This window comes from Oreochromis niloticus, linkage group LG12 (genome assembly GCF_001858045.2).
Source record: "Oreochromis niloticus isolate F11D_XX linkage group LG12, O_niloticus_UMD_NMBU, whole genome shotgun sequence".
Taxonomy (NCBI): Eukaryota; Metazoa; Chordata; class Actinopteri; order Cichliformes; family Cichlidae; genus Oreochromis; species Oreochromis niloticus.
The window spans coordinates 31,952,409-31,976,460 of NC_031977.2; the positions used below are offsets into that span (position 1 = coordinate 31,952,409).

At 39.2% G+C, this 24,052-nt stretch overlaps 1 protein-coding gene and 1 long non-coding RNA gene across 3 annotated transcripts in view; one reads left to right on the forward strand and one right to left on the reverse strand.

Annotated features, from left to right (window-relative positions):
- Window positions 1–1,970: 1,970 nt before the first annotated feature.
- The window catches only part of prdm6 (PR domain containing 6), a 146,316-nt gene continuing 124,234 nt past the window's right edge, over window positions 1,971–24,052 (forward strand). The window contains exons 1-4 of one of the 2 annotated variants that reach the window (XM_025897015.1): window positions 1,971–2,379; window positions 3,880–4,634; window positions 16,603–16,751; window positions 17,396–17,554. In XM_025897015.1, the coding sequence (XP_025752800.1) occupies window positions 3,896–4,634; window positions 16,603–16,751; window positions 17,396–17,554 (1,047 nt within the window). In that variant the 5' untranslated portion in view covers window positions 1,971–2,379; window positions 3,880–3,895. The remainder of the gene's footprint in view (window positions 2,380–3,879; window positions 4,635–16,602; window positions 16,752–17,395; window positions 17,555–24,052) is intronic. The other variant, XM_003444504.4, reaches the window with a different exon arrangement.
- Window positions 16,655–17,485, reverse strand: LOC102079188 (uncharacterized). Its single transcript, XR_001224330.3, has 3 exons — window positions 17,344–17,485; window positions 16,956–17,121; window positions 16,655–16,782 (listed from the first exon to the last, which is right to left on the reverse strand). It is a non-coding gene; the product is annotated as an uncharacterized LOC102079188 (long non-coding RNA).

Here is a 24,052-nt window from a genome sequence, read left to right on the forward strand (position 1 = left end):
GCACGTTCAAAAAAAAAAAATCTCCTAACAATAAGAACCTACATCCTTGGAGGTAACAAAATTACATGTAAGAAGACCCTAGATTTGAACTACCAACCCTGTGCTTCCCTGCTGGCTACTGTCGACCCTGAACTTGTGCTTCAGCCAATCAGACGTGCTGTTGCCACTCCACATTCCTGCATGCTGAAAAAGTCGCTTTAAGCCGACAAGAGTTCATTTTCAGACGCTTATGTTTGTGTTTTTGTTCGTTATCAATCCACCAGAGGTCTCGAGGATGACAAATGGGTCCTGTCAGGGCGACGCCAGTCATAACAACACACACTCATACTTACACACACACACACACATTTACGTTTTCAGGCATTTAGCTGATTCTTAGCTGTTCTTATCCATAGCAGCTTACAATGACTGATGTACACACACATACTGTATGCTTTACGTGTGTGTAGGTGTAGGTGTGTGTGCGTGCGTGTCCGTGTTTGTGAAGCAGACGGGTGGGAAAGCTTGGGGTCATGGATAACAAGTCAGACCCAAAACACAATGAGCTCGGCTGTAATCTGTCTTATCTGCACTCGTACACACACGCGCACACATACGCACATACATACACATACACACATACATACATTACACAGACACACAGTAGATGAAAGCTGAGCGATTTGAACTGGCAGAATGACCACCTATAAGAGCAGAAATAAGAATAAATATCATAAAAACAATATTTTAGATTGTTACACAAACAGATTGAAAGTTCTTCGGTGGATGAATGAGGAGAATGAAAAATAACTGTCAAGAAGCTCAAAAACTATACGAATTTTTAAAAATCTTTCCTGAGAAGAGACCTCTTGTGGTTATGAATGTGATTGCTTGTCTACATAGACAATCCAGGTTGTAGACATAGCCTCCACTGCTGCAGTGAAACCTCATTAGTAGCAGATTTGTGAAAAGCACAAGTCTGCTGATGTCTGCACACACAAAAACTCAGAAATTCGCTTTCATTACTGATGTTCATAATCTAGCTAGAACCTCATAGAGTTGAAACAGAAATTCTGAAGTTCTTCCACTAAGAGTGATGTAGTCACTGTAGAATGGCAGTTTGCCTCCCTCCAGGTGACCTGTGTAATCATGTTGAGGTCCCCCACAGGCTGAGCATGCAGCACCTTCCACCTCTGGGGTCACCGACACTACTTGCAAAAAAAGAATAAATCCAGTCACCAGAAAGTCATTTTTTCCTATTTGCAAAGATGTTGCTCAAAGATGTTCACTTTAGCATGACTTAGCCATTATCTGTACTGTTTTTGGAAAAAACTATAATTATTTTGTGATTCTGTACATTAAGGACTATCTGCTGGGCACTGAGTAGGAAGTGGAATGATTCTGCTCTGTCAGCTTTGAGTGACATCAGTGAACAAACAGCATTTCTTTATTAGGGTTACTGGGTGTTATGACCTCTAGGGGTAACAAAGTATATATACGGAACTGATATTTGAAAAACTTTCAGTTACCTCTGGTTTGATGAACCAAACTGCACTGATTTAAAGAAAAACTGCTTAGTTGTACAAACTCAAATTTTTACCACACAAAGGTGTGCTAAACTCATTTACTACAAATCACCAGCAACCTTTGATAGATACATGAGAGAGGTTTGCATGCAGCCAGTGCTGCTTTCACCATATTGGCATTTGTTCATAGTGTCAATAAAGATCATTTGAATGAAGTGAAAAGAGTCCAGTCTGAAGCAAAGCACTGTAAAGAAGACATGAAAGAAATAAAAGGGGGGAAAGGAGGGAGATAGTAAAAACTGAGTGTTTGGAGAAAAAGGGGGATGGAGAAAAGAGAAGTGAGAGAGAAAGGATACGTGTGAATTTGAGGGAGAAGGAGAGAGAGAGACTATGGAGAAAAGCGGAGAGAGAGGAGGAGAGAGGATAAGTGAATGGAAGTGGAGAGAGAGGGGGTGGGAGAGAAAGACTCGTGTAGAACACTCTCCGGTAGTTTTGGCTCCGGAGACGCGCTGGACGCAGCGGACTGTCCCGGCTCCTCTCGATGATTCACCGCAGCCCGGAGGAAGGACAAACCTTCCACCGCTGCCCGGAAATCGGCGCCCAAGAGCCGCACACACTCTGATAACTGTAAGGCTTTGCTGCTTTGCCAACTTTCACGTTATAAAAAGAAAGGGAAAACATCAAAGGGAACTCCAAGGAAACCTATCGGAGCCTCTCCGCGTCTCTGCCCGCCGAGCGCTGCCTCTGCTTGGACTCGATCAGCACACGAGATCGCCGAGCTTCCAGGGACTTATCCGGATCATCTGCTCACTTATTCAGATGAAACCATTCATCACGAACTGGTTTACACTGTAAACTACTCGAAAGTGTGAACGTGAGTGCGTTAACGGCTTTTGTTGGCTTTTCTAACGCGGTTTTTTGCGCTCGGTGTGCGTAAAATCCGCGCTAAAACAAACCATCCGAGACAGAGACAGCGGAGCAGAGGAAGGAGGCAGAAGTCAGTTTATACTTGGTGTTTTATTGGTGTTCGAAGTTTATGTTCCAAACTGAGTGCTTTTATTTGGTTGGTGAGACTTAATTCGTCACGAGTTTTAAAAAGAACGTAGAAGAAAAAAATAAACTGCAAATAGACGCAAAAAAATTCAAATATAAGATCATTTTATTTTAAGTGACACAGAAGATTCTTTTATTTGTACATCGTTTACGTCTCCTCATTTCAGTGGACGTAATTATTTTCTCTTTTTAATATTCGCCAATATTCACCACTATAAAAACTCTGTTACTTTCTAATAATGTCTTCTTATGATGTGTAGAATCGTACCTCATTCTTATCATTGGAATTTAGATCTGCAGATTTTATTTTCTTTTTTTTAAACAAAAAACACACCAGAGTGGAATCCACCTTTGAAATTCCTCTGCGAAAGGCTTCAGGTTGAACCAGTGGAGCATTTAAGACTGAACAAACTCATAAAGATCACCTAAAACATCTGAAACATGACCGTCTCACTCTTTTTTAATTATAAACACGGATATAAATTAAAATTTGGAATTTTGAATCCGATTTGATCCTTTTAAGCTTGTTTGAAGCCTAAAAAACACATTAGGGTGACTGAAAGGAGAGCAGAAGCCAGACTGTGAAACATATTTATTTGAGATTTGATTTGCAATCAAAGTTGTAGAAAAGTGAAACACCTGATTTGTAAACTTATAGATTAAAAAACTCAGACTATATTTAATGTTGATAAATTGTCATTTTAAACTTTATACCTAAAACATTTCAATGCAATTTGCACCATTTTACATTTACAATTTTTATAAAAAAGGAAAAAAGTAAAGAAAAAAAACCCATTATCGATCACCAGGCTGATGTTTAATGTGCTCACAAGTTTAACACAAATGTAATTTGGGATGAATCATCAGAAAAGAAATTGATTGAAACAAAACACTTTCTGGTAAATAAGTGTGAATCAGGTGTGATCTGTTGTAGATTTTGAAATGAGCAATGAGACGGAATTCTGCAGAAAAACAAATCAAGCAAACACATCCGTCATCATTTGAGTTTTGGGGTTGAGCTCTCTGTTAAGTCCCTGAAAACTGATTTATGTAAAAACGCAGTAACTTAAGGCACTGATTTTATCTTTTAAAAAGTCACAAATGTCTCACTAAAGTTGTTAAATATGTTTAAAAATTAATTAAACACAAAATTAAAAAATTGTCTGTGGTGAATCTGACACTTGTTGTATATCTCGTGTTTGAAGTGAACAAACTGGAGCCCCTGCATGTTCAGCGCTTCATGTTTTGACCACTTGAATGTTTCTCTGTGTTTTTTGATCCTGATGATTGATGCCGCTCTCTCTCTGATGTTTCCTCTCAGCAGTCAGCGGACAGCCATGCTGAAGCCGGGCGACCCGAGCGGTTCGGCCTTCCTTAAGGTGGACCCGTCCTACCTGCAGCACTGGCAGCAGCTGTTCCCTCAGGCTCAGCTAAAAGCTCCTCTGGCTCCTCCACCGCCCCCACCTGACCGTCTCTCCATCCCTATAGACACCGTGCGCCCGTCCCGCCTGCATAGCCACCTCCTGGCTTCCACGCACTGCACTTCTTCCTCTTCTTCTTCCACGTCCTCCTCCTCAGCAGCTTCTTCTTCAGCAGCAGCAGCAGCTGCAGCCGCAGCCGCAGCAGCAGCAGCGGCCCTTACTCCATCCACCTCCATCTCCATTTCCACCAATGCAGGGCTCTCCCAGCTGCCTGTGCCCCAGCAGATCGCACTTTTTGGGCAGGCATTGGCCCCAGTGTGCGCTGGACCTGGAGGTCCTGGAGGAGGAGGAGGAGGACCAGGAGGAGGCGGAGGAGGAGACCTAGTGGTGGTGGTCCCTCCAGAGAATCCGCAAGGGCTCAACCCAGCAGCTGGGCTCCTCCATCAGGCCAAAGAGCAGAGCTGCGGAGGGGTGGGGGTGGGAGTGGTGTCGTCCAGCGTGAAGAGCAGCAGCAGCGGAGGAAGCAGCGAGGAGGGCGGCAAAGGGACCGTGACGAGGTTCAAGCTGACGGCAGAGGAGCTGGACTACTATCTGTACGGACAGCAGAGGATGGAGATCATCCCGCTGAGCAACCACACGGGAGAGCTCAACAACCGTATGTACACACACACTGACACACACGCTTTATTTAGAGACGCAATCCTGTAATCTTCAGTTCTAACAATCCTTCTGTGGCGCTCAACCATGACCTTTGACCTTGTGGTGTACTCAGTGTTTAACTGTGAAGTACTTATAATCACACTGTAGTGTTTCTGTCGGGCTTAAAATCGTCTGCTCAGGGTTTCAGGTGTTTTAATCCTATAACTACAACTAAAATAACGTATTTTTAATAAAATGTTTAACCACTGAGTGTTGCTAATTATAAATTTTTATTTAAAAAAATTGCTTATTTCTATAATTTCTCAAGAATATTTATGTATTATTACTGCAAAAATTTCCTTTACTAGTTTTTGAAAAGTTATAACTAATCATTTTAAATTATTTTTTAAAATCTTAAAGATAAATTAACGCATAACATCTGCTCTTTTTGACCACAATAATTTTCTCTTTTGCTTCGTGGCGTTTCTTTCAAAATACACACATATGTGGCACGCCGCCAGCATCGGTTTCCACCTAAACAACCTCTTAAAATCAGTTATACACAATAACTAGGGGCCACATGAAATTACGATAGTTTAAACAGACGATTCCCAATAAAATGATGTTTTTAAATCTCTTCCATCACTTGACATGTGATTCACATAATTTCAGATTTATTTGGTCATTAAAGTGCACTAAACTTGTAACTTGAGTTTATGAGCAAATCTAAAATGATTTAACTAATGTGAGATTTAATTTCACTCACTGCAGTTTTAAAGCGTGTCATGCAGCACTTGTGTGAGACGTTACAGTTGGTTTGACAGCTGCTGTGCTGGACAGTAGGAGCTGGAAGAAGAGGAGGGTGGTTGGCGTGTGGAGGGTCAGAGGTCAAAGGTCAGCAGCCTGGCCTGGGATCACGCTCTCAGACAGCAGCAGTCCTGCAGCTCACAGTTAATATTAACCAGAGTCCATTTGGATCTTATATTAAAATACAAACGCCTCTTTTCTCTGCACCTGTCGGCCTTCACGCACCATTTAAGGGTATTTATTAGAGTGCGCTGTCATTTCATTCCGGTCAAAGCTGCGGATTATTTCCCGAAAAGTAATAAAATTTTATATTAAAAATAGAAACATTTAGAGATTTTTTTTCTTAGTTTTATTTTTGTTTTAATGGTTTTTCACTTTTACTTTTTTGTGTTCTTCGAAAAAAGACAATCTTCATCCGCCTTAAAAACTGATATTTTTCACTCTAAAGCGGACTAAACTTCAGTTTCGATATCGGCTGTGAGTCCTCGCACACGTTTGCACTGATATCGGCGAGGCGCTGTCATGCGTAAAAGACGCACCAAAACGCCGGTTAAAATCTCGCCAGTCTGGCCTAGAGGTGCGTTTCTTCAGTGCCATCGGGGCGTCCCGTTAAAAGAAACACACACGCGCGCGCGCGCGCGCGCACACACACTTCCCGATGGAGGCTCGGCGCTGAAAACAGCCGCTGTGCACGTGGAGATTGATTTAAAGTTTCGGAAAGTTTGACATCTACCCCAGGAAATCACTTAAATACCCAGAAAAAGGCTTCTAATTTCATTTATATCAGTGATTCAGTTCTCTGTTGTGATGTACATTACCCTCTGAATATAATAAAACTTTCACCGAGTGAGTTAAATCCTGAACTGAACAGATTTGTTCAAGCGTAATTTAAGTTTTTCAAATCGCATTGTTTGCCATTAGTTTAACATTACAGTCAGAATTTATTTATTATTGTAATTTAATCATTTATTGTCCCGATTATTATTATTTTTCTATCGCGCAGTTTTATTTTAATGTCCTCACAACACTTCTAACATTTATGGAGGAATTTGTCGCTCACTGCTTTAAAAAAGGTCCGTTTTTGATTACTTTAATCTCCGACTTCAAGAACATTCCCATAACACACAAAAAAAGGTGATTTTAAAGTGCCTGCACCGTGATCCATCTTAATTTCAGTCCAGACTTATTATTATCATCATCGTCATCTAACGGTTTAGTTTCAATATTTCACATTTCGGATCTCATTGTTTTGTTTTGTTTTAAGTGTTCAGATTTTGCAGCAGAATAACGAGAAGAACTTCATTTTATTTCTGTTTTGCTTTAAACGTTAAACTTCGTGCTGTCTGCTGCTGCAGCGTCACCGCTCTGTCTCGTTCTGCTGTAATAATCCTGTAATCTGGCGCTTTGGCGTCTGTGCCGTAACCTCGGGGTTCATCTCCGCCGCTTCTGCTTTCAGGCGTTGTGGCAGCGATTCTAAACAGCACGCACAGAGTGTGTGTGTGTGTGTGTGTGTGTGTGTGTGTGTGTGTGAGAGAGAGAGAGAGAGAGAGAGAGAGAGAGAGAGCGCGTATATTCCGCGGTGATAAAACGGACCATCAGCAGTAATCTGAGTCGATACGCGCCGGCAGGGCCGATGAGGGATGGAGGGACAAGCAGGAATTAATTGCCGTATATAGTTTTGTGTTTGTGGAGGGGAGAGAGAGGGAGAGAGTGAGAGAGAAGGAGGGGGGATCGATCCACCGGCCTACCGGCCCGCTATTTATCATCCCAACACGGTCGTATTGAGGTCTCCTGGGTGTGTGTGCGCGCGCGCGTGTGTGCTTGAGTGGGTGGAGTGGGGGTGTAGATAAAGCAGTCACATACGCACTCCTTCATGTGTCACTGTCCCAGCTCGATTATTAATTACACTAATAATAATGATAATAATAATATTAATAGTTAACTAATTAACTAAACTAATTATTATCCATTTACGTTTTTACCTATTTTATTTTTATTTAAGTGCAATAACTGCGAGTTATTTATCTTTCTTTGCTATGCTAACAGGTTCTGTCTGAATATTTATGGCACTGATTTTTCACGCTTTTTTGGGGCTCTTATGTCTTTAGGTACATATTTTCAAAAATGTATGATTGCTTTTCTCTCTCGCACTAACAACAAAATAAATGTAAAAAGCATCCACCAGCAGAATGCGGGACTGACTGAAGGTCTATAGCTCGCCATGTGTTGATACAGTTTAAAATAAATTAAGTTATTATTAAAATGATTGACTGCAATGATTTGTTGAGTGACATAAATTAAAGAAGGTCACTTGTTTTTTGTTGGGTTTTTTTCACTATTTTCTAATTGATTAGTCATAAAAAAAAAAAATTCTCCAAAAGTTGAATGATTAATAAATTAAATAATTAGAATCAGAATCAGAAAGACTTTATTTATCCCCAAGGGGCAATTAACATTAATTCATTATTAATTAATTATTAAAACAGTTTGAAGCTTTTGACGGATCCATCTTTGGTGTAACTCAAAGTTCAGCAACACTGGAGCCCACATTTGCCATTATGCCATGGAATAACCTCATTAGCCCATCACTTAGTCCGCTTTTGTTACATGAGATTTCTGTTAAAAGCTTCTAACCCAGGATAAACATGACGATGCCTTTGTGACATTATTCGAGGTAGTTTTTAAGACTTTATAAAAATATTTTCCAAAGAGATTTTTTTGTTTTGTTTTTTTCAACAGACTGAGTAAAACTACTTGTGGTGCGTAAACAGAGTTCTTTAAATGCTTCAAAATTTGTGAGTTTGTTAGATGACAAATCAAAATGTTCTCAAACATAGGGATTGTGACTCATTTGCATTTAAAAATCATAATGTTAGTATTCACAGATTCTTGGGTACTTTTAGATTACCAAATGATCAATAAATGACCAATTCTTCCATCTGTTGCTGCTATTACAAGCCAAAAATACAGATAAATCAAGCAGACTTACTTAACATGCTGGTGGATTAGCATACAATTAGTTCCTTTGGTTTATTGCCTTTTTAGTTATTAATTTAATACTCTGAAAATCAAATTAAATTCCAGCTATAGTTCCCCCAGTCCTTTAGATGTTTAAGTCATCTATGTTCACATCCGTTTTATGTGACTGAGCAAAAGTGGAAAAACAAACTGAAAGAAAACATAAAGAGGCTGGAATTTTATGTTCAATAAATACATACATAAATTTTCAAGCTTTATGTCGATTTCCCAACAGCAAAACGTATGGCTGGAAGTTATCAGCCAGCTGGGATGCATTCTGCTTTGATAGGAAACACAGATCAGTTCCTCCGAGTTACATCTGGAGTTAATACCAGCTGACAGTTTTACAGTAATTTAATAACAGCTGAACACACACACAGACCTCTGATTGCTTGTATGTTGGTTTTCAGCCTCTGTCAGTTTGTGTGGAGTCACTCAAAACAACTTTAGCACACAAACTATACTGTGTGACAGATATTAAATGCAAATCACGCTTTACTCTCTCTAACCGACAAGCTTGCAGGTCAAGTTGTTGTTTACTGTCTTTAAGTGTTAATGGGAGGCTTGAAATGAAATTCAAACCTTCTGTAAAGACGAGGAGCAAGCAGTACATCACGTATGCTCTGTGCAAAACCAATTCTTGAAAAATCACATCCATAGAGTTCTGACTGATGCTGCGATCGCATTTTGAAGGCAGCATGCTGTGACTGCTGCCTGGATTATGTCTCATCTGGTTACATTGATGCAGGGAGAAGGATTCAGAATCCTGCATGTTAGTAAAAGATTGTGGTTTTCATTAAATATTTAAAATCTAAACATGTCATGGTTTGTTGACATGTTTAATATTAAACCATGACAGTATTTCCTGTGTTTGATATGTGTTTCCCCTACCAAAAAAACAAAAACCCCATCATATTACAGAGCTCCAGTTATTCTCTGTGTAAGAGCTGATGTTGCTCAGAAAGACCTCACAGAGCTGATTTTCCTGATTATGATCAATCGTAGAAATAAAGAGGGTTGAAAGATTTAAACCAGACCTGTCTTAGAAAATCATTTAAAGACCTTGATATTCTGCCATCGATGTAATTCAAGTGAAGAAAAATAAATAATTGCATTTATGAAATTTATAGTTACAGTATGGCAGTCAAGCCTGTTATGTTTAACATGTATGGACATAAAGTGTAGACCTCCCAGACTGGACACCTCTGTCTTTTAAATGGTTTTGAGAAAAGAAAAATAAAAGAATCACAGAATGTGAATAGTTTTTATGTATATATTTTATGATTGTAGAAGCATTTTTATTTTTTTATTTTTTTAAAAGGAGAACCAAAAACAGGAAAAGGTTTTTCTACCTAACTGTGTTTTTAAGATGTCCACAATGATTTCTGACCACTACGAGGTGGAAGAACAAACTCAGGAATACTGAATATGTTACAGAAATATATATTTATTCACTTATAAACCTCACTCTTTGGGCAAACGCTGACTTTGGAGTCTGAATTTGTCCCTAACACAGCAACAACTATTAGTTTTTAACTGGACTCTGCCTCTACCAAAGGACATGATAAAAAGCTGGAAGTCTTTTACTTTAATAATCTAAAGGATTATTTTACATAAACAGATTAAAGCTGCATCAAGTGAATTGTGCTATATGCATCATTTAAATGTTGTTATGAAGTAGTCATATTTTAATTTCATATTTTGGAGACTTTTTCTTCAAAAACAAACAAGAGGCATGCAAATTTGACTGAAAATAAATCATTTTATTTCAATAGGTTCTAAGCTTCAATCCAGTATATACCTAAATAAGATGTAAACTTCTCATTTTATAAATAACGTAATAAAATTATGTATAATAATAAGATAAAGAAAGTTATAATACACATTAAAAACAAAATGAACTGTTGACTCACCCTCTGTTTTCTTAATGTTAGTGAAATATGTATTTAAATTTCTTTTATTGTAACATGGGCATGTTTATTTTTTAATTTTTTAAATACACCACCTTATGACCACTAGCAGCTGTATTTTTCCATCTAGCCAACAGTAGTTTAAAAATCTCTGTTATGAGATTGTCCGGGCTAAGACAAATGGCTGTACAGTCAATACAGGTCGGTGAGTGAAATAGCATTAGCTCGTAAATTAGCACACCTGCTTACCCAAAATATGATCACTTCCGGCTTAAAAAACAAGATGGTGGTGGAGACAACGTTAGTGTAGCTTCATATGCAAAGTTTGGAAACTAATAGGTGATGTCACAGTGAATGCATCCACCTCTTATATACCATCTAGACAATTAAGACAAACTATTACACACTCAATGTAATGTATGCCTTTGTTTTAAGAAGGTATTTCTGGCTTTACATTAAAGATGCTGCAAAAGTTTGATGTAATAGATTAAAGCTGCACCATTTCATTTATGACCACTAGGAGGCAGAAGACTCACCACAAACTCCACATGACAGTTGTTATAGCTTAAAACAAGTGTTTTACACGAGTAACAGCAGACGTGAGAAAACAACAGAATTTATTTTTGTGTCCGCTTAATATCTATAGTCTCAAAGCAAAATCCTGAGAGAAATATCTGCATCTATAACCACTTCCTTCTAATCTAAAGAGGATAACTGAGAGCTAAAAAGTGTATCAGTATTGTTCTGGTTGTAGAAGAAGTAAGTGGAAACCTCACTGTGTGGTCCCATCTCCTCTGGACTCACAGCTGTGCTATTAACATGCACAGCTGTTATCAAATGTGATGATTTTGCCAAAGAGAAGTCACCGAAACTCAGATTTCTTGCTCTTTGATGCTTGTAATGGCAGAAAGTCAGGAAATAACACAAGTGTATATTACTCTTACAGTTATTGTTGAAGATCAGAGTGACATAAGAAAAACTGTGGAGACTGAAAGAGGCACCTTAAAGTTTCAAAACATGAAAATGCTTGTTACTAAGACGTAAATGAAGCAGATTAATAACTCGGCATGGAGTTTAAAGAGATAATAAAGAGATAAGAGATATCAAAGTCAAACACACTTATTAAAAAATCTGTTTTATGAGAACAAAACACTTCATAAAGCAGCAGAATAAGAAGTGCCTGTAGCCATTTTCACTGGAAGGAGCTCGGGGATCAGAGGCAGAGCGGAGCTGTCTAAACACTGGCGATGGATGCAACAGAATACTGAGGTTGAATGATGGGCAGCAAGGAGAGCATGCCATAACAAGTTCACAGCCAGTTCATCAGTCTGGAAGAGAGGAAGAGAGGAGCGAAGGATAGAGAAGAAACAGAAGATATGTTCACCAATGACACTTTTACAGATTTAAGTCTGCTCCTGTATGCAGTGAATTAGCAGCAGTATCAGACGTAGTCTCAGTACTGATAACAACAGAGTCTAATTTAAGGGGGATGTGTGTTCTTGGACTCTATTAGAGTAGCTTTGCAATTTAAAATAAACAATCTTTATCTCATTCTGGACCTTGGCGCATCTGGTGATATTATCACCAATCATCTGTCAAGACAAACAATTTTAGCTCCTCCCCCTTTCAGCTAACTTTCTTCTGACTGGGTTACGTTCATAAACACAAGGTCTTACGGTCAAGGGGCTTTAGTGTCTGACTTGACATATTGGGGATATCTTCATGTCATCATACAGAACTGAGCCTTTAGAGCAGTCTGAAGTCTGAGCTTTTGGCTTACAAGGATATTCACACACATTCTGACCGCATTATATCTTTGTCACATTTAATATGAGCATACAGTCGTGTGAAAAAGACATGCAGTCGTGAAAACCTCAGCACACCTCATGAATACGTAGCTTGTAGAACCACATTTACTGGCAATAACTTGTAGTACTATTTTCCCATATGACTTTATCAGTATTCACATCATTGTGGAGCAATGGCCCAACTTTTTGCTTTCATTCATTGTGGGCATTTGCTTATGACAGTCCCTTCACATCCTTTCATTCAGCCAGTCTGCTGTAGACTTGCTGCTGTGCTTAGGATGAAGCACAGCAATCCTAATTTCCTAATTTCTTTAGCTCTCAGACAGATGGCCTCATATTTGACTTTGGAGTACTCTGATACTCAATGACTGCAGCGTCAAACGATCCAAAATCCTCACCCCTCCACCATCTTGCTTGACAGTCGGTATTCAGTGTTAGCGCTGTTATGCTTTGTTTAATTTTCTTCAAATGTGGAACTGTGCATCTCCACAATGGTCTTGGCTGTCCAAAAAGGATTGGTTCTAGTGTGTTCACACACAGCATATCCTGTAATATTTAGCATAAAAAAATTAAAATCATAGTTTTATTACTTTTTATGTATAATTAGATTTGACTAGTATACGTTACAACAGGATTGAGATTTGTTTTGTGTTTAAGAATCAATTATAAAGCTACTTACATATAAAAGTATGTGTTAATGATAAGTAATAGGAAAAAAGATTGTGTACATAAGACACAATTATAGCAGATAAAAGTAGTGCCAGTTATTAGTTTCCCTGCCATCTCGGTATAAAGCTGAATTGTTTCTGTAAAGAAGGTTTGCAGTTCATAGATTCAGAAACCACAGTCTCTTCTCTTTCAGCGTGTATACACACATGTCAGGAGTCCATCAGCTCCTCTGAGGGGTTAACTGATAACCTGGCTCATAGTTTGTTTGATCTCTGTTTGATGGAGATGTTTGGGATGAAACTTGTATGTTTCAGTTAACATGTAAATATGCTTTACATTTGTTCTTTCAGTGTCGAAGCAGAAGGTCCAGTGATTTGATGTGTTTTGACAGATTCGTCGGTAAAATGTGGCTTCAGATAGAAACATCCAATGTAGCGTAAACATATTAATTTCTTGGCATTACAGTAGTTTTATTATATGTATTAGGTTTTCTTATTTTTATTTATTCTTAAAGATATCAACAGTCATGCAGGACTGACAGCTTGCAAAGATGACATAAGGCCTGTTCAGCCAAAGCATTGTTGTTTTATTGTTGTGGTTTCTCTTATGATGTTTTTATTCCAGAAACCACACACACACACACACACACACACACACACACACACACACACACGAAATATAAATCTGGGCAACTTCAACTTAAGTACAACAAACCTCTGAAGGATCCTCTCACGTGCTTAAACTGGAACACCACAAACTTGAGTGATATTCATCATCAGATTTAGATGATCACAAGCTTGAATCAGGAGATTGCCTCAAACTCTTTGTTTTTCTAGCAGTCAGATGTAGCACCAACAATGGTGGCCAGATATTTTTAGGTTTCATGTATTTTTATAACTGAGTCAGTTTCAGGGAGAATGTGTGCATTTTAGCTGCATTTAACGAAAAGTGGAATTTGTGCATCTAACAGGCCTGGTTTGGTTTCAGCACCCAGGCTTGGGCCCGTGCACCCCAGTGGATTTATGTCTGCTTCTGTCTCAGGAACTTTTTGCGTGTTTAAAGCAAGGAATAAACTCTGGGTCTGAAAACGAGGAAGTGGCAGAAGCTGCAGTTCCTAGAATGGCCACTGGAGGCTCGCTCTAAAAGCGAGTTGATCTCCACAGGTTCACATTAAAAAAGACTGAAAAATAATATAGTTGATGTACAACGAGTAAATTTATAACATTTTATTAGCCTATTGTTTAGATAGTTTACCCCCTGGGCATCTCCTAGGTGAGGTGTTTCAGGCATGTCCTAGGAGGACACCTCGGAGCAGACCCTTATATCTATTGCTCGCAAAGGTAGCACTTCTGTATCCCCATGGAAGAGCTGAAGGAGGTGGTTGGGGATCTAGGCATCTCTGCTTAGACTGTTGCCCTGTGGCTTGATAAGTAGTAGAAGATGAGATGGATGGATGGATGGATGGATGGATGGATGGATGGATGGGTTTGTGTGTCTCCCATGCCCTCTCAGGCAACAGCTTGCATAACTGTTAACTCAACTCTCCGTCCTCTCTTTCACTAACACTATGAAGGGAGCTGAAATTTAAAATAAATTGAACCAGAGCGTGACATCACAGCAGCCATGTCCAACTCTTATATATAGAATTTGACTCTCACTCTGTATGTATTTTCTATTCTCCTAAATTAGGTAACAGTGCTCACATTTGTGTTTCCTTTTGGTACTTTTTTTGTCTTTGGGGTCTTCAAGATCATGTTTGTAATTTGCTTCTTTCGTGTTCCAGGTGAAGACCAGAGCCCTCCAGTCCCGGGCCTCTGGGCCTGCGACTCAAGGCTTTTTTCAGCCTTCCAGATCTCTTTGTACCCTAAAAAAAATCAAGATGCTTTTCTTTTTTTCTTTTATTCCATATGTCTTCTTAGAGTTCAGTATTTCTTTGGGTAAAAGTTTAAACATCCACACGCCCCCTGCCTCCTCACACGCTGATGAAGACATACTCTATGTGCAAACATTAGCTGCTGCACCTTATTAAAATCCTCTCATTTTTCCATGCACTCTAGATTTAATCTTTCTTCTCCCTGCTTCAGTTATTCTGTTTGTCAAGGCTCCACTTTGAGCTTTTGTTGGCTCATGTGTCAGGACTCCTACACACACATATGTATTTACTTAGTTATTTCTTTTGTTTTCTTTGGTTTGTTTGTTTACCCACATGAATGAAGCAGTCATGAGGGAAATATCTTAAGTGGCTGCTCTGTGGTGTTTCTTTACTTTTACCCCTGAGCTGAAATAAAAGTGACGTTTTTATTTTATCTCGTTTAATAAGTGAAGGATCCTGGAGAATTTTTCCCATTTACTCGACCGTGACCCAGAGTTACATTTTTTGCTTTATAAATGACCATAATATGGTTTAATTAACTTCAATCCATCATGGTGTAAAAGCAGCCGTCAGTCGATCAAATGACGGATATTTAATTTTGGAAAAGACAGAAGAAAAACAACATTAACATCCTGTTCCTCTCAGCCGCTCTGCTCTGTGGGAGTTTTCTGCGCAGATAATAATCTCTCATTATGTTGCTACAGTCAATTAACATCCATTACTGTCAGACTGCATCTCTGAGTAGATGTTGACACTTGCTAACTCCCAGCAATACGCTCCTTGCCACATTTAACCTGGAAAAACACAGAGGAGAGGACTTTTTTCCCTCATTTGGACTTCATCAGGGCTCCTGCTTTTTATTCCTCTTTTGCTTTTTCTTCAGTTTCAGTTTTTCATTCAGTCTGAAGGATTAACCACTGCTTGGAAAGATTTAATCATTCGTACCTCAATTTTGACTCTAAAACTGCGATGAAGTAACAGATCTCTTCATGAAGTGTGTTTATTTACTGTTACATAAAGATTCCAGATTAGATTTGCAATGACTGCTTTGTGGATTTTCTTCCAGTCATACAGTTACAAGTAAAAATACAAAACGATATGTCAGTTTTTCATCCACTTACATCATAATGAACTGCAATTTGGAGGTTTGGAACTTAATGTGTGTGCTAAGGGGATTTTTTAAATAGCTGGTAATTAATAAAGAATATATATCAGTACAAAATCTGTATAACTGTGCCAGCATTCAATCACATTTCCAGTTAAAACTTTTTAATTGGTGTTTTCAAAATGGAATTTGCAGGTTTTTAATGGAATTCTACATAAACAGCCCAAATGGATAAAATGCATTCATACAGTTATTAAATCAGAAGGTTCACATAGAAATCGGATTTTGAGATTTTGTTATGCTATCAATAAATTTTGAAAGGAATTCCAGGGAACTTCCTAGATTTTCAAAATAAATTATCTCTTTTCAACAATAAATAATAAACGCTAGAAAACTGCAAAACATTAAAATATTAATTTTAAAGAGTGAGTGAGCACAAGTGAGTTTATCTTCAGTGAGAAATAATTTTGACATTGTGTGCCAAAAGCAACACATTTTTCATGCTCTTGTATTAATTAAAAATCTGGAAACACAAGTTGTTTCCAGCACAAGGTTAATCTCCAATCTCCAAATGAAGACACATGTGTAAACACTTGCCTGGAATAAAGTCCCACCCATAACAACACACCAGTTTCAGTGAAAATTGAAAGCCTGCAGCCAGGACCTAAACAACACTTTTTGCCTTTTTAAAAATGAGTTTCATCATATTTAAAACAAATGTCTTCAGTTATGTTATGTTGTTTTGTTTTCAGTTTTCCATCTGCTGGTGTTAAAAAGTCTCTCTTCCTTGCCAGGTTGTGACATGTGTGCAGACAACAGGAACGGTGAGTGTCCGATGCATGGCCCTCTTCACTCTCTGCGCCGGCTCGTCGGCACCAGCAGCACGGCAGCACCTGTCACCCTACCAGACATCCCCGATTGGCTGAGAGACCTGCCCAGAGAGGTGACCCCCACTTCCTAAATACAGCCTCTAACTAAAAACAGTTTGGTTCAGAGCAAGTAAAATCCCCCTTTCTTCTCTGATATTTGAGTGGTTCATTATTTGTTGAAAAATACTTAAATTGAATGTATTGCCTGCAAAACTATGTAATAATAAGAATATAAATGTACACCACTGTAATATCTTTATCTACCAATTGCTCTCTACCTTCATCATGGCTACCTCTGCTTTGTATCCGGGTGAAGTCCATTCATCTCTCCTTCCTGACATTTAACTGGTCCAAGCCCGAGGAATGCTTATTTTTTATTGGCCACACACAATGTCAATCACAGTAACTGGGCTCAAACAGGTGTGGGTCATTTTGGTTGATGAACTGAGGTGTCAGTGGTGGAAAATATGCATTAGTAAAATAACACACAGTCAATGCAAAAACTACACAATAGATAAATAAATAAAACTATACAAATACAGTTAAACTAGTACTTCCACTGGGTGATATATGTCTGATAAGTAGGCTGCTGTAAGACCATGATATGATAAATCACAGCTACAGTTTGTAAGTAAATTCTTCTACAGAACAAACTACACGTCTCACCTTTAGCTGACTGCAGCTGCTGGTGTCACGTTGTTTTGACCTCTGTGTGCAGGTGTGTCTGTGCACCAGCACAGTTCCTGGTCTGGGTTACGGGATCTGTGCAGCTCAGAGGATCCCTCAGGGAACCTGGATTGGCCCGTTTCAAGGAGTCCCCCTGATGCTGGAAAAAGCGCAGTCTGGAGTGGTCAGGAACACCCGACACTTGTGGGAGGTAAGGAGGGGAGAGCTTTATATCTATGCGTGCACCCACGATTGACTCATGGCTTTGTGCATTTGTGCAATAAGTGTCATTAAATCCTTCCAAAAAGATTCATGGCTGCTACGATGCACAGGAATCAAAATACATACAGGGAAGACTAATTATTTTTGGCTGGTAAAGACACATTTTGAAATGTATCTTTGAACTGAGATCAATAACATTATCGGGGTTGCTTAATTACCCGGGAATTAATGGTGCAGTTTTACAGGTGGTTAGCTCATTAAATCGAGTTTTAGCAGTGCAGTGAGGAAATGGAAAAACAACAAGCAGCTAGCTAGATGCTGGAGGTACTCTTAGGTTATACTTGCATCCTGACATACATGTGAAAAAACCATGAAACCATAGTCAAGTGTCTGTTATACGTTCTTCATGTGCACTTGGAGTCTGCTTGGATGATGTATGGGCAATTGGTGAATTAAAGCGTAGTGTCTTGTGGACATTTGGAGAGCACAGGGATGTCCTCATGGAGCCTCATGTTTATCTGTGACTATAACACTGGTTTTAGTATCACAACCATCGCATTATCAATGTTATCACATGATGGAAGGATATAGAAGGGGGTTATGTTATGTGCGTTTTAACGTTAGGATGTCTACAAATTGAATTCTCTCTCTCTTTCTGTACTTTGTATATCTGGAAAGACTCAGCTGGATTTTAAAAGAGAGTTTCTGTGTGCTCGAACACACGTCAGTCACATATTTTGAAATGATTGCATGAGGACCAGACTTCCTTTTGTTAAAATGTTAAATTAACTAACTTGAATTGTTAGACCCATTCATTTATTTTAGGCTTCTCATTCAGGACGCCAGCAGTAATTGTATTATTTGCATCATTTGGAGTTCCTCTTGTGTTCTGCAGGGGAAATAAAAATGATAGTAATACAACAAATAATAGGTTTTTAAATTTCATCCTGTTCTCGCTTTTTGCATTTAGTTGTGTGTCTGCCTGTTTGTGTGGATTTTTTTCTGTGCATGTGTGCTTGTGGTCAGCGTCATGTCACCTCTCAGTCCATTGATCAGAGCAGATTGTATTTACATACAGTGGCAGGAGAAAGTCAATGTGGCAGTTATAAACAGCTGCATTAGCATTAGAGAGAGCGAGGGAGGGTGGACTGAGGCATGCAGGGAGACACAGAGATAGATGAGTCCCGTGTGGCCGAGCTGGTAAAGGTCAGTCAGACGTCGGTTGACCGGACATCAGTCTCTCTGCTGTTGACCGCAGTGGGACAGGAGGTGGAGGAGGAGGACGTGGGTGGAGAGGGGCTTCTGGTTGTGGTGGTGGGAGGCTGTAGAGGATCACAGGTCAGAGGTTAGGGGGCAGAGAAGACATGATCAGCCAAGTCCGGCAGGAGCACCAGGTTTTTGCTTGGGGGACAAAAAGAACATGAAAGTGATGAGGATTAAACTGACGACATGTTTTTATGAGTTTATCTGATGCAGACAATCACTGAGCAGATTTTACTTTCATATGTTAATTCCTGCTGAACTCAATGTGAAGCTGCAGTTAAATCTGTTGTGCCCAACAGTATGACCTGCAAGAGCTAATCTGCCAAGTGACAGAGAGCAGTTACTGTTTATAAGCACAACTGTTGTCATTTATTTATGACCACCATGTCTGCAGGTCATTTTCTAACCCATTTCTACTCCTCCTCCACTTTTACATGCTATGCTTTTGGTAGAGCTTTGCAAACCCATGTCTGCATGTTGTAGCTGTTTATCGTCACCAGGGGGCAGTTTCATAAATATGTGAACTACTCTATTTCAACAATTGGATGCCATCACTTCCTGTTGGGTAGTTACATGCTTTTTAGAGGACTGTAAACAAGTGTATCTTTGTACTCAGCGCGCCATCGAATGTCTTTGTGAATCTATGCCAAGGCAGAAACATAATATCAATATCATGTCTGTTGTCCCTGATGCCCGGGCTGGTCTGGTGTGTGGAGTTATACACTTCTGTGATCAGGTAAAGATTGTGGAGACTTCAAGAGTTTCTTTTTGTCCCGATGTGCAGCATGAATAATGAACACAGGTGATTTTAAAGAGTTAGTTTGAATGGTCCCGTTCTAGATGCATATTAAGGCTAATTAAAACTGACAATCTGAGACAATTTGCCTATTTAAAATGAAATCTATAACACAAAGTGTAGAAACCGAATATTCTGGCGCTAAGCTGTAAGAATATCATGGATGTAATTTTTGTTTTGCTGCTGCAGTTCATTATTTGGACCTGGCACAAACTCTCAGTGACCCTCCATGGGGTCTGAAACCAGCTTTTTAAACTCACTAACCCTGAAGAAATTGGTCTGGTCAGATAACCCAGCTCTAACCATCGGCAGATTACCGGCTGCCAGGCTACGACTGGCCATTAGGCCTATTGATGAAGGAGCTTTACACACAGATTCCATTAAAACTCACTGGTTGTTAAACTCACTTATTGACGCCTCCCAAAACAGGAAGAGATGTTTGTCCTATAGCCAATCAGGGAGCTGGTGTCATGTTGTCCATGGCATCCTAGAAGGGCCGGTTTTAATTAAGACACTTACCGTTACGTCTGAGTGGAACAGCGGAGGGTTTTCTGGAGCGGCAGTATTTTACTGCTCGACAAATCGATCCCCTCCGAGGCAGAGCTCAGTGCTGGAGTCCAACTTTATGGTGGAATAATTCTTGAACTATCTGACCGGCAGCTTCATCACTCCCTACTCCAGCACCGTGGCAGAGAAGTCAGGAGGAGAGCGCTAAAACCCAACTTTATCTTGATGTAAATGTAATTTTTGTAATAAAGTTTAGTTTAGGGCTACATTGATGAGTTAATCAATTAAGTAAAATAAATACTGAGTAGTTTAAGCAGTTCCCTCAGTCCAGTTTCTCTAATTTCTTACCTTGAGGTTTCTGAAAATGCTGATTCACTGATTTATGCTATTATAGATAAATAGATTAAAAAATATATTCAGCGAGTTAATGAAAACTTCACAAAGTTCTTTCTGCTTGTTGGATGGAAAAAGTGAAAAGGGAGGAAGGAGGCAGATGGAGGTGAAAAGGTGTCGCAGATAAATACAACAAAATAAAACCAGTACCGGTACCAAAAAAAAGACACACAGGAAAAGACCCAGTGAAACCCAGTTAATGATAAAAACAATAAAAAAAATAATGATAAAAACCGATAAGAACCCTGAAAACCATAAATTTCACACCCGAGCCTCAACTCACACGGCCCAGTACCGAATGACTCACGGACCTGGACCGGTCCGTGGTCCAGGGGTTGGGGACCGCTGCTGTAAGTGATGGAAAAGCACAGAGAAATGAAGAAAGGCGAGAAGGAAGGAAGGCAGGAGGTGGGGGAAGGATAAATAAAGTGTACAAAGAAGATGGAAAAGGAAAGGAAGGGATAATGGAAGGTGTGAAGCTGATGGGAAAAGGAAGAAAAGGACAGACTGAAAAGGAAGGAAGGAAGAAAAAACGGGGGAGAAAGTCTTGGTTCACTCCAGCTTGTTTTTATTGTTTGTTTGTGTGTTTATTTATTGAAACTGGTATTAAATTACTTTGTTGGCTTCTGAAAATCCACCCAGTTATTGGAGACCCAGTAACTGTGTCCACCCCTTTTTTTTAAAGTGTTTTCACATATCTGGAACACATTAAAGGAAAATCCTTAAACAGAAAAACTATAAAGCCAAAAGATATGAATGAAATGAAATGTAAAATCTTCCTGCAAATTTATCTATTTGTGGCTACAGCAGAACTCAACTTTAGATTGTTTGCAGGTGATTTAGTAAGAAGTTAGTAAATGGAATCCTGTTACAATCCTGGATGTAGCAGTGGAAAATCTCAAACACACATCCAAATATTCCCACTTTGAGTTTCAGTTTCTTTTTGCGGGAAAGCGTGACAGGTTCTCATTCTCGACTCGAACCGGCGACCTCTCTATCTGAACCTCGAGTACGCTCTGATTGAAAAGAATGTGCAGTAAAAACACGAGCGCCGTCCTCTGACCTCGTCCTCTGGGGTTTTACAGGAGTTTTCTTTTTGGACAGATCAGAGACTAGATGAGCTGTCAGCACCGAGTCGGTGAATACGGCCCCAAACATCATAACTTCAGAGCCGCAGAGAAAGAAAAACTGGAGCTGCTCAGTTTGAGGCAAAATATTTTGTTAGTGTGGGATGTTGATGGGACACATGAGGATTCAGAAAATTCCAAAAGCCTGTTGGCATCTTGGCTTTTTGCATCATGAGGCTGTTTTCTTTGTCTGTTCCTGGCTGTCACTCTGTCCGTTTGTGTTTTCCTGTCCGTCCATCAGTGCAGAATTCCCATTGACTTTATGTTTTTAGTGGTTTGTGGTCACAGCATCCAGTAAAGGCTTTGTAATGTTTTCTTGACTGATGTCATTATTTCATGTTTATGTATTCTGGGTTTTATTAAAGCGCCTGATCGCTTTTGACATCATCGCTTTGATTACATAATCAGAAATGGTTTATGGCAAATTCCATATGGTGGTTTTCGTGTTGCTTGGATTTCACTGAGGCAAATACGTTTTTATCGGTGGAATTTATTAATAAAGCAGAAGCGGTCACACTGATAATATGACGTCAGATAGATGCCAGGAACAAAGCGTTAAGGCCCTGACATAATTTTCCAAATGTGACCATAAACTCAATATCTTTGGATTTTTGGGCACTCGACTTTTTTTTAGCCATGATGTGACATTAATTCTTCAAACAATCAACCAATTATTAAAACAAGTTATTATGTGTATTGATAATGACAGTAGCATTCCTCCAACTTAGAATTCAGTGATTGATTTAATAAATGAACGACAAATTATTGTTATATAAATATAGACAAAACTTTAAAAAGAAAATGTGCAAAACTGGTGTTTGTCTGATTGATGAGAGTTTCTGTCATGTCCATATACACTTTTTTGAAGACTTTTCCTTATTTTTTGTTACTTAAACTGCTACAGTGTTGGATGCTCACAATGACTATGGACAAAGTTTCAAACAATGAGGCCAGTGTATGCACAGCTTATCCCTGTTTCAACAATATGTTTATTGAGTTTTTAGAACCTACAGGTAAAATACAGGTCAAATAAATCGTATACAGAAATATGAAAGAATATTCATCAGGAAAAAATAAATAAAAAAAACCAAACAAAAACCAACAAAACAGATGGAGTATACAAAGTGTCATTCGATCATATCCCTCACAGATATATCACTTATATCACGTTATGTCTCTTCAAATTATGTGACTCCAGGTTCCCCGGATTCCACCAACACTTGTGAAAGGTCCACTCCATCCATGTATAATATAAAAGGTTTCCAGACAATTTCAAACAGCTCCTTCTTCCCTTTCAAAATATAAGTTATCTTTTCCATAGCTAGAGATGAGGGCATGTCCCGTAACCAAAGCCCCAGTTTTGGTCCGTTAATTTTTCTCCAATAGAATGCAATTAGACGTTTAGCATGCAAGAGGCACATATTTATGAGGGTCCTGTTTTCTTTTTGAGTCGTAGGAGTTGGTGGATAAAGTCCCTTGCACAACTTATCTGTGTGAGCCAAAAGATCAGGTTGCTGCTCTTACTACCCAGTTTTCCCAACTTTTTTTTTTCAATTTTTGGCTCTCTGTGATATCATATATAGAGAGAAAACACTTAAAGCTGTATTGGCTATATCCCATGAATGGCTGGGATATACCTAATAGGGCCATCTTGGGCACACAGTTCTAGAGGGTACCCAAGATGCCCAACAGGGTGTGAAATGTGAACCAAACTGGTCTCGAGCTCAACTTGTAAGCAGACTACTAGAACAAACCTTCTGTTTATGAAGACTAACCTATAAGAAAGCTGACTTAAAGGGAAGATAGCCTTAAAGGAGAAGAGGAGGGAGAAGCTAAAACAGCTCATTTTGAACTGAAAAGCTGCATCAGGGCTCGTATTACATCAACAGGGACTATTTTGAGCTGTGAATCGTGCAAAGCTACCCCAGTATATGCAGGAACATAAAAGTGTGGTGGTAGATTAGTACTACTTTGATGTGATGTTAGTACTAATCTATGCATCTATGTTCCCAATGAAACCTCTTGGAGTTGCTTACATGACTGAGGACACCTGCTTTGTTTCCTCTGCCTTCTCCCGATCCAGTCAACATTCAGCAGAATCCACAGTCCTCCAACTGGGTTTGAAGTTTAGCGCCTTATATTGGTCTGTAGACCTTTTTTTTTTTCAAACTTTTTTGTGCCGATCGCATGCTAACGGACAAGCTAGAAAATTTAAGACATGTTTGTATTCATATCTGTACATCTGTACAATACAGCCTCTATGTCATTTGGTATGGCATCACTTTTTTCTTGGATGTATGAAATGATAGAAATTATTTGGAATGTCCATTTGCATCATCATCTCATACCATTTCCCATCCATTGCTATATAAACCCAAACGAAACTTTGTCCAGAGACCTT